This window comes from Achroia grisella, unplaced genomic scaffold (genome assembly GCF_030625045.1).
Source record: "Achroia grisella isolate CSIRO2021 unplaced genomic scaffold, CSIRO_AGI_Agris_v1 utg241, whole genome shotgun sequence".
Taxonomy (NCBI): domain Eukaryota; kingdom Metazoa; phylum Arthropoda; class Insecta; order Lepidoptera; family Pyralidae; genus Achroia; species Achroia grisella.
The window spans coordinates 3,622,106-3,634,214 of record NW_026712734.1 but is presented as its reverse complement, the minus strand read 5'-3'; the positions used below and the strand labels follow the sequence as shown (position 1 = coordinate 3,634,214).

Genomic DNA, 12,109 nt, shown 5'->3' with positions numbered 1-12,109 from the left:
AAATACTACAGGAATGTCATTAAAACCAAAAACAGCGCAATTTACATTAATCTGTGGCACCATCTAGTTTGCACGAAGTGAACTAAAATTACTTGCATCTTAACTATCTTAAACATGGCCCTTAAATGGTCGTTGTAAATATATTTCTTAATTGTACTATTGTTCTGTTCCAGGTGCTACGCGAAATCGAATACAGCAACAAGAAGCCGGCTTACTACCTGAACCGTGTGTTCAAACTCACCTGCTCCGAGCTCAACGGCCGCTTCACCAGCAATGAATACGTGCAGACGGTACGTACCAATTGTTATATATAGTTAAGTTTTAAGCATACATAGGGACGGACAGACAGCGACCGCGACTTTGTTTTATACTATGTAATGATAGTGTATATAAATGTTTGTATATATATTCTGTGAGGTGAACGATAAAGAATTTTTCACTCATTCATTCATTCAAATATACTCAGCAAAATATGGACGGCCATATATTACGATCGCGTCGTAATAATGACTATACTAGTTATTGTTAATTGATAATATGATTGGCAGTTGACGGTGGTACACCCGCACATGTCTGGTGGTGAGCCACTTGCGCGCGAACTGAACCCCAGCGGTATGGCCGACAAGATGGACGCCGTCGCCAGAGACAAACAGGTAACCGTTAGATTGTCAAAGTTCTTAAATAAAATCTTGTCAAAGTTTAAGTCACGTTTAAAACCCATTGTACTTGCTTAAAATTAACATAGCGCATCTGTAAGCGTTTAAAATTGATATTATTTGAATATGGGTTATTCATATTTCTAAAGGGTTTTAAAAACGATACCCTAAAAAATTAAAAGCATTGCACTTGCTTAAAATTAACGTAGCGCGTCTGTAATTAAAAGTATTAAAAATAATACTTGGATTAGGGTTATTCATATTTCTAAAGGGTTTTGAAAAACTAATACTAAAAATGCCTAAAATCAATAAAGATTTTCAGAACAATCAACAATAGCTAACGAACTAAAAACTAAAAGAACCAACTGTTCTTGGTTAATGTAACGTAGAACAAATAATAAAATGTTGAAATATATTTTATTAGAATAAGGGTTATTAAGGGTTTTTAAAAAGTAATCCTACATAAGGCTAAAATCAAAAGTTTTTGACAACAATGCGTTCTTCCCACTGTTCTTAATTAATTTAACATAAAATAACTGTAATAAAATTTTGAAATATATTTTATTAGAATAAGGGTTATTAAGGGTTTTTAAAAAGTAATCCTACATAAGGCTAAAATCAAAAGTTTTTGACAACAATGCGTTCTTCCCACTGTTCTTAATTAATTTAACATAAAATAACTGTAATAAAATTTTGAAATATATTTTATTGGAATAAGGGTTATTTAGGGTTTTCAAAATTAACCCTATAAAAGGCTAACACTAGAAGAATGGTTATATGAAATATTAATTACAAAAACAAAATCGACATTGTAGTTATTAAATTAAGTATGATCATACATCAGTCAATACTTGTTTATAATATTGTCATAAAGTGCATATTATTTTGAACAGTTATATTTTTTTATTCTACCACTCATTCTAAACGTAGTCTCATCGTATAAAGAATGGGAAAGAAACTTGCTTTAAATAAATGTCGTATAAGTAAATACACATTAACAAGGATAAGGCATGCGACAATCAATATCTGTGGCGTCAGATATTTTATGAACTGATGATTGCGGCGTTATGATACAGGAGGAGCACTCTCGGGGCGCGGAGGGCGCGGGCGGACCTCCACGCGGCGCGGCGGCGCGCGCGCTGTCCCCGCGCGTGTTCGCGGCGCACGCGCAGCGCTCGCAGCACGCCGCCGACGTGCCGCAGCCGCGCGTGCTCGACCTGCACCCGGACTCGCCGCCCACCAGTCAGTATACGCTCTCTATACTCCATGTGTGTATGTCTGTGTATATGTTCGCGGCGCACGCGCAGCGCTCATATCGTTCGGTGCAGCAAGTGTAGATGACACTAGAAATTCACGGATGCACTTATAAAACGGCTGAAGCCCAATTTTAGTAGTATAGTGTGACCCGGTTGCAGACCACGTGGCGCTGGTGATCGGCGTGGTGTCGTGCGGGGCGGTGGTGGTGCTGGCGGCGGTGGGCGCGGCGCGCGCACGTGGCCGGCCCCGCGCCCCCCGCGCGCCGCGCACCCCCCGCGCGCCCGCCCCGCGCCGCCTGCCGCCCGCAGACGCAGAGATGGCCTGGGACGACTCCGCCCTCACCATCACCGTCAATCCCATGGATGAGGTGAGCATTGTGGTTACGACACGTTCACACAGCAGATTGCAATATCCGTACGCGTATAGGGGCATTCCAAATGACATAACATTTTGAATAATGAAGTAAAAGTTTAAATAATTCAAAATGTTGCATACCTAATAAGGCAAAACATAATGGAACGTTACATTCTAAAATGATAACCAATGTATACCTATGTTTCTATTAATAAAGTATTTTGACATTCCAAATTTAAATATACTTTTGGGGTTAACCCCATAGAATAAGGGTTTTACCGTATAGGGTATACGGTAAAACCCTTATTCTATGGGGTATTACAATATAGGTTATTAATCAACTAGAGAATATACATAATTCGAAATGATAAATTGTGAAATACTATATTCTGACATAAGTTCACCATTATATCACTTATTTCATTATCGCAAGGATATAGAGATACCGTACATTATGTACATGTCAATGTGTATTAGTGTAGGTTCGTTTATAACATTGTAAATTTTTCGCAATACGATACTGTATTTCAGCGACCTCGGTGATCTAGCCATGTAAAGTATAGATAGGACATACATTAAAGCTGAGTGGAGCCATTTCAGTGCATTTTTGGATGTAAAAAATAATTATTTTATGTTTATTTTTAATTATCTACATGGTAAATTAAGTTTAATTATATGTACATTTTATTTACTCTTTTTTTTTTTTCGTTTGTTAATATTGTATTTTTTACATTGCACTGTATAAAATATTTTTCTTTCTTTCTTTACAATACTTTCACCTATATTATAATTTGTATGTTGTAACAAAAAAAAATGTAAAAAATAACCAACCAGTCAGTCATATCCTTGTAGCATCCTTATCATCTTGTACTTACATGCGTTTATATATTTGGAATTAAGTGGAACTATAGTTCCACTTAATTCCAAATACCAAGGGTATTTATTTATTTATTAGTTCAACCAAACCATTCTGAATAGAATATTACTTGAATACACTGACCCGTGTCCGGTTGTGTCGGACAGTCCGCGAGCGGTGAAGGCGGAGTGAGCCGGCCGGACGCCACAGTGTGTGCACCGGACAGCTCGGACGCCGACTCCTGCTCCGACTCCGACTCTGACCATCACGACTCCTCTGACGACGAGGACGATGGTAAGTACCTACACCCCCTGTCCTCGAATAACCGCTTAGGAACTCATGTGGTACATGTATTAATACAAATAAAATATTAAATAGGAGAAATAGAATAAAAGAAAAGTCCAGATATCACATTTATGAAAATGTGTAACATGTCAATAATGAACACTTTTTTTTTCGGACTACTCTAATGCTGTTGGCCGCAGCTGGCCTTTACAGCTTCACTGGACGTTAGGGGGCGAGTGCTGATGGCACTCCAAACCAAAGGAAGGACTTATGGAGCGGCTGAAGGCCAACTCCTGTCTGTCGGATACGACTTTAGTCTGAAGGCACCACTAGGAGTTCGAACCTCGGCTCAGGCCGTCGTAATTTCGATCCCCGTTTGAATTGGACGGGGGATCGATCGGAGGGGCGCCCGGGGGCGCCGGTGTGGAATGAACACTAAACTGTAAATTAGCAGTAGACATTAGACAGTTTTTTTACTATGGTTTTTTTTGTGAATTAATGAAAATTTGTTTGAACGTTACAAGTAACAGACAAACGGCTGATCTTACTTACCGAATTTATTTATCTCGACGACCTCGGTGGTCTAGCACACCGCTTTACGTCCGATGGTCGCGGGTCCGATTCTTGGCACGGCACAAAAATTTGTATTCATGAGTATGATTGTTTGTATCGGTCTGGGTATTTTCTATGTATAATATGTATGTATTTTGCAGCAGCAGACTTTTTTGGTATTCATTTTGCCGATACTTATTATATTATTTTCGTTGCAGTGATGCCAGGCAAACAACATAAGTACAGGAACATCAGTCAATTGGAGTGGGACAACAGCACGATGTAATGCGTGCGCGCAGTCGCGGACTGTACTTAACGCACCTCCACTATCCCATCCCCCACCCTTCTGCCCACGCAACTCCCTCTCGCGCCCCCATAAACCCCAACATATTGCTATTCACCTGACACGCTTCAATGTTACTCTAAAATATTTATATAAATTGCATATTTTTATGTGTAACTTTAAATGCACCTATATAATTATAGAATTGTACCGATTATAAGAAACTATATTTACTTCAAATATATTCATTTTGTTGCAAATTGCAACTTAAGATGCAACGCAGTGCATTTTATTGCATTAAGAAATAGTTACGCCTATCTCAACATATTTACATGCAATGTTCACGGCTCGAATTTAAATGTATAAGATTACCCATGTCGAAAGGATAACCCAATAGATAGGGTTATTAATATTAAAGGGGTTTTGTCCAATCCAGTGTTTTCTACCCCATTCCATATTAAATGATAGTTTCGAATCGGTTTACGATAATGCAACATTTATTTAAGACATAAGTAAATCATTATATATATTATTGTCTATGCGTAAATGCAACATTATAAAAAACTCATTTAATTACCCTAAAATAAATATTTATCATTGTTATCATGAATAATAAAATATAGACTGAAGAATGGTCTTGTTATATGGAATTGAAACTCCGCAATATCACACCTCATCATCATGAATGTACAGCATTTTCGACCTTAATGGTATACGTATAGAGTACACATTGCGGCGTGTCAGTAGATATTCGTGATAAGGAATTGATTTATGCAGCCGCCGTCGTGGGCTATGCTCGCACAGCATACGGCACGACGCCTGTCCGGACGCCCCGGACACTCCGGACGATCTCTGGTATCTAAATAAAAATAACAAAAAAGCAAAAGCAATTTCACTATAGTGACTAATAACTCCATCTAGTTTATGAAGTCGGTACTAACTTTAAATTATTGATTAAAATAATTATAAAGAAGGTTCATTGAAACATAGTTATGAGAATTAAAACAGTGGCGCGTCACTAAAGTACATTGGTTTTTTGAACGAAATTGTACTCTATGATAATTCGATAATGTCCAATATCGAATAACAAGATGATATGACATATTATATTTTCAGTTTATACCAGGGATCATCGTGGGTCGGGGCCAATTTTATTTCTAGATTAAGGTCTCAAAATTGATCATATCAAAAACTTTATACGTAAATGTTTATTTTTCGTCCTCGCTTGCTTTCGTAGAACGATACTCTCGTTGTTCTTATAGGGATCGCTCTTGACTCTTTTCTATTCGTTTGTAATATTACTGTATGTAAGAAATGACAGTAGTTCTTGTTGTAATTTCGTATGGAAACGGTAATCTTAAGATAGTTTAAGCGTCAGATATGATGTATATTGAACACTAAAGTGACATATAGCTTCTGTGGCACTCCACTCGCTGAACACATTCATAAAGCAAATATTACCGACAACGTGGCGCCATCCACGAAAAATTAACGTCTATTTTATCTATGGATTTTATCTATTCTTTTGGCGCCTATAGTTACGTGGCGCCATCTACAATAAATTATATTTGGTCTGTAGTATTTGTCTATGCTACTTTTGGCGCCAAATTAACGTACAGTTTTGAGTTGAGTACAAATAGAGCATTTGAAAGCATTTATTTGTTTCAGTACAATATAAATTAATATTGTACCGGCAGAATATGTCCAAACACTTCTCCCTTACGAGCTTCTAAAATCGGCTTAAATGTATATTAGGCACAGAGTTATTTGGAAAATGATATAAATGTACGATAATTATACACATTATACAGATGGTATGTCTAGGATCAGTTACTATATAAACTATATTATTATATATATATTTTGAATGCGTTAAGGAATTTTTACTAACAACTAGGTTAAGGCAAAAGCCGCGAGCACAATCAGCCGTAGGCGTTAGTTAGGTTTATTTCATCTGTCGGCCGTCATCTTGAGGGTGGCGGTGTGTCTCGCTCGCACCCGCGCGGACGCATATCGCCATCTCCGTCGAGAGGTTGCATATCATGGATCGTTTGCCATATTAGTATAGAGTATGTGTGATTCACCGACTGTACAATCATTAAGCAATCGTTGTGGACATAATCATTGATGTATTCGTCTAGTTGACGTCTCGTGTTTGTTCGTTTCCGTCACTCTCGCTGTCAGCCCTCTGTCGGTCGTTGCACAAATGTATTATCTGTGCTCGTGACTGACAGCTGTCATTCTGTCAATCGAAGCAACGTAACGTAACACAGCCCAAATTTGGCAGTATGGCCGTTGTCTGTGTCCCCACGCGGTGACTGACAGCTGTCATTCTGTCAATCAAAGCGACGTAACGTTATACTGCCCAAGTTTGGCAGTATGGCCGTTGTCTATGTCCCACGCGCGAATGTAAATGAGTTATGTGTTTAGGAAGTAACTCTACATTTCTTTGCTGTTCTGTAAACGATGTAGTTTTCATTTGTAGTTTGTTTTGACAACGAATAAATCTTCGGCCGGCCCCTGAACACGAACTCGCTGTTATTAAGTTTTTTTTATTGTTTGATCGTTATGATTCGTTCACTCGACAGCCGTCCATTTCTATTTATCCACGTTTTATAATTTTTATTGTCTATTACCCGTTTGCAAACGGACGTGGCACAAATTTGGCACAAAGCAGGCGTTTGGTTTTGCCGTTTTGATGAGTATTATTGTGAGGTAGCTATTTACTTGCTATTATTTTCACTTTATTTTGTATCGTCCTGGTATTATAACAGTATACTTATAGAACTTCTTTGATGTATGAATTATTATATTTTAGCTAAAAATAAAGTTGGTTTAAACTACTACATGTTGTTTTATTGATATTGTTATAAGATACAACCCTAAAAAAATAGACTGGGGGCCGTTCAAGTATTACGTAAGCAGATTTATTACTGTCCCTTACAAGCAGCAACAAAACGCAACGCAGAGGGAGCGTTCTGATTGGAGCGCACACCCATCCAATTTAAATAAAAGAAAACAAAAACATTTACTGACATTTACACATTTGACAAAGGTACATTTTACATATATAAAAAAATATATATATATATACATATGCACACACACACACACATATACATATACACATACATACATACACACTTCGAACAATTACAAAAAAAGTCATATTATTTATATATATATGGTTGGCAACATGGCTGAAAATACGCAACGTAACGTACAGACTTCAAAAATCAACCGATCGATCTAACGTAGAATTTGTTCATTCATCCTAATTTGTAATTGTATTTGCCAATTAAATTCAAGAAAATCAAGCGAATTCTATCATTTATTCACCCCGTAATCTGCTGAAGCCATCAACACCTACTAAGTATTAAGTAAAATGAAGAAAATCTGAGAAGAGCTCTCTCTCTTTTTAAATTCATTCCAATAAGGATTAAAACAAAATCAAGTCAATTTAAATAAATATAAGTATATATAACCTACCCACTTTATTCATGTACTTAGATCTATTATACGTACTTACTTAAGTATTAAGTAAAATGAAGAAAATCGGAAGCCCTCTCTCTTCACATTCATGTATATAGGTAATTAGAGTGACAAATAAGCTGACGGCCCGCCTGGTCGTAAATGTTAATCCTTGTGGTACAAAAGCAGCGTCTTGCACAGCGGAGTTCCTTCATATCTTAAGCATACTCGTATTAGATATTTAATACCAATAGCAAGTACTCGCTGCTTGCTAAGCAAGCTTGTGCTAAATTGGTTTAATTTGGGACTACGGAACTAGATGGCGCTGTGTGTGGTATGCAGGATTGTGTGATGGTATGCAGGATTGTAATTATTTATTTATGTAAGTACTTATGTACTTTTTTTTTTATAATTGTTCCGACACAAATATTGTGTATTATTTATTTCATAATTCAATACAAACAATTACAAAAAACAATCATTGTAATCCAACGCGGCACATAGAGGCAGCGTACCCAAGATACTGGCAGCGTTGCCTCTTTGAATGGCCTGGCTTATGTACTTATTCATAAGATATAGTGATGCGAAATGATGAATATCCTTCCAAATTTGAGGGGATAAAAATAACTGGACACAAGTTCTGGGTAATGAGAACAAGAAATGTAGAGTGGCCATAACACCGTCGAAATAGGTATTTTTTACGGATGATTATGTGATAATGCACCCGCCTGCACTAACGGTTTACGCTGGCGGGGCACCAGTGGAGGATGAGAAGATGAGCATGAGGTCGGGTCAGTTAGCCCATCGTGGTATATTCACCGAGAATTTATCGCGATGGTTTCCAGGGGGAACCACGTGGAGATCAACCTAACATAATACATTGCTAGGGTTAATCCACATTAACAATACCCTTTCCCTATTAGCAAAAGGAACTGTAGGCGACTGCAGTAAATGAATCGATCTAAAAAACGTTTTTGAATTTCAAACGGATAGAAGTATCAAATGAAATAAGGACAATGTTCGTCTGAATACAGATTTCTTAACGGTGGGTATTTTCTTAAAAATGTACAATTTAAGGGCACATAGCTCGTAGGACAGATGGCCGTTGGGGCAGTAAAGTCCTTGAGCGACCGCGGACCGGAAGACGCAGCGTGGGAAGGGCTCCAGCAAGGTGGACCGACGATCTAGTCAAGATCGCTGGAAGGCGTTGGATGCGAGCAGCGCAGGACCGATCGTCGTGGAGATCTTTGGGGGAGGCCCATGTCCAGCAGTGGACGTCTTCCGGGCTGCGATGTTGAAGGGAAGTTTTGACCAAAAAAAGAGGCAATGCCAGATAATAAGGCAAGACTTATAAGGTATAGAGTCTGTAACGATATCGGTGATGATAGTAGAGGGGAAATTATACGACTTTTCAAGAGCCACGACGCGACCTTTTTAATACTACGATGGTGGCAAACAAGCATACGGCCCGTCTGATGGTAAATATAGCCTATGGACGCTTGAGACACCGGGAGTGTAACGTGCATATTGTCGACCCTTAAGAAACCATAATGGGAACATACCTTCTTGTTTTTGCATTTGAAATAAAAAATGCAATAAGTATCGACCTATCTGCATTTTATATTTAAGGTAAATATACTTAAATTTAGGCAATTTTTAATACCTACTTTGTTATTCTTATATTTAATCTACCGCTTATTCGGAAAGCTGCCTCATCATAAGAAAACCGAAGAAGAAATTTGTGTCATCATCATCTGCTTCTTCCTTATCCTATTTATTTGTGGTCGGCGTATTGTTTTTCTCTTGCATTCATCTCTGTTCGCAGTCATCCCGTTATTTACTCCCTTTCTCACCATATCATCTTTCACACAGTCCATCCATCTCTTGTTCGGTCTTCCATTTTTTAGTTCCACATTCATATGTAACACCGTCCTTAGGATATGATCTTCATTCCTACGCATTACATGCCCATACCACGATAGACGATTACTCTTTAACCTCTTTGTGTGTTGCTCTTTTAAATACCTAATTTTTGTTTTAAATTTGCCTGAATGGTTTCCAATGGGAAGCGCAGAGTGGTAGCACTAGTATATCTAGTTATTCCTAAAATTTGGACACTATTTTCCCCAGTAGATATTATATGTTAGAATTCACATCATTATTGTATAATCCGATATTTAAAAAATATATTAAAAGAAGGTAGTTTGTTTTTAGTACTAATGAAGTACCCAAAGTAAGGATTACTACGAATATTGTAAATAGCGCCATCTAGTATTTATAGACCAACCTACTACACTGACTTTGGTCTATAAATACGGAGGTCGGTATTTGAATAATCCTCTTTCGTTGCGTGAGCCGCGGCATTCAGTCGACGAGCGCAGAGTGTGCCAGCTGTGTTTTGGATATTAAAGTGAATTGTATTAGCAATGGGTTTATCTCGGTCTTAGTTGGGCCTGGGGGGAAGCTGCAAGTAGTGAAGGTGAGTGTTAATGCATTCTAAAAGGGACTTTTAAACCTACACCCGTGTCACAAGTCACGGGCGCTACTTGGGGTTTCCCTTGCGGTAGCCGGCTTCAAAGCCTCAGTCGTCCATCATAATTAGTGCTTCTTACATATAGTATTCAATTATTTGCTATTTATGTCTTCTTGTATCTCCTGGTATGTAAGTTGTTATCGACATAATATCGGCTCGTTAGCCACAGCTCCACGTCTTTACTCCACGGCGCTTACGCAAGGAATCCCTCCTCTCTTGCGCACGGCCCGTGTACGCTCGGCTCGAGACGATAGATAATAAACTGCTAGTGTTTCCACATACACTACAGGTAACTACCTAAATAACATGGAAAGACAGCAAAGTGCCAGCCGTGAACCATCATTGTTGATTCCTAATGAATTCACCGCAATATGCTAACTGACCTGGCTTTATGCTCATCCTATCACCCTCCATTGGTGCCCCGTTTTTTGCTCAGGCCTTTGGTTTTGCCGTTTTGATGAGTATTATTGGGAGGTAGCTATTTACTTGCTATTGTTTGCACTTTATTTTGTATCGTCCTGGTATTATAACAGTATACTTATAGAAGTTCTTTGATGTATGAACATAAGGACGATACAAAATAAAGTGAAAATAATAGCATTCATATGAATGTATGAATATTTTAGCTAAAAATAAAATTGTGAGCGATCTTTGTTTATTCCTAATGAATCCATCTTTTCATCCTCAATTGGTGTCCTGTCAACGTACCAAACTGTAGGTATACCTTGATCTAACGCAGACCGGTGCACCTTCTCTTTACGTAAAGTCCGTAAAGAAAACTATCAAATCATTATCATCATTTAAAAAAAATAAATCATTGTAGATTCCTAATAAATACACCAAAATGTTCTAACTGACCTGATTTTATGCCCATCCTTTCATCCTCCATTGGTACCCTGTCATCGTACCAAACTGTATACAACTAGCACAGACCGGTGCACCTTTCGTAAAGTCCGTAAAGAAAACTATAGAATAGTATAGAAAATCATTTATTCAAATAAACTTACATTGAAGCACTTTTGATTTGTCATCACATTTTTTTTAATCTACCGCTCATTCGGAAAGCTGTCTCATCACAATAAGAACGAGCAAGAAACTTGCGTGTTGCTCTTTTAATTAATTTTATTGTTACTTTACATTTCTAAGTTGAAGTGTGTGAATACAAACTACCAATTAGCACTAATTCAATTAAATACTCAAATAGAAAAAATATTGAATATACAACCAACTGGTTAAACAATTAATAAGAGGAAATCAGTCATAGTGATTAGAGCAGACCAGTCCCTACAAGCAGCACCCGTTCACGAGTATGACAGATGAGCCAGCCATCACTGCGCTCGACCATATTTTAGGAAGCCCAATGACCCGGCCCACCACGCCGCCACATGTCTGGACATTTTAGTGAGCATGACTACTCAAAACACTAGACCACGTCATAGCTACGTACAATTGCCATCTGATAGTTATCGTATTCACATTTTACATATATCTACATACTTACTATCAAATCATTATCATCATTTAAAAAAAAACAGATCATTGTTGATTCCTAATGAATGCACCAAAATGTGCTAACTGAACTGACTGTATCCACTGACTGATATCCTTTCGTCCTGCGTTGGTGCGTACAAAATTGTATGGAGTTAGCAGACAGATATGCTTACTTTTTTCGTAAAGTTTGTAAAAAAAACGAATTATTATCATCATTTAAAAAAGACAGCAATAGATCCCTAGGCCCTATTATTACAACCTATCCCTTGAATGCATATTTGGAAGGTATTTACCAATATAAACATGCCTATGTTTAATAAATAGATACATAAAACATCTATTTTATAAATATAAAGTCTCTATTCGGCGTG

At 37.8% G+C, this 12,109-nt stretch overlaps 1 protein-coding gene across 1 annotated transcript in view; it reads left to right on the top strand.

Moving 5' to 3' along the window:
• The window catches only part of LOC131842559 (calsyntenin-1), a 319,165-nt gene extending 312,078 nt beyond the window's left edge, over positions 1-7,087 (top strand). Inside the window, exons 13-18 of the mRNA XM_059191130.1 lie at positions 174-290; positions 549-653; positions 1,733-1,898; positions 2,072-2,280; positions 3,291-3,417; positions 4,179-7,087. Of these exons, the coding sequence (XP_059047113.1) occupies positions 174-290; positions 549-653; positions 1,733-1,898; positions 2,072-2,280; positions 3,291-3,417; positions 4,179-4,246 (792 nt within the window). The 3' untranslated portion in view covers positions 4,247-7,087. The remainder of the gene's footprint in view (positions 1-173; positions 291-548; positions 654-1,732; positions 1,899-2,071; positions 2,281-3,290; positions 3,418-4,178) is intronic.
• Positions 7,088-12,109: the final 5,022 nt, after the last annotated feature.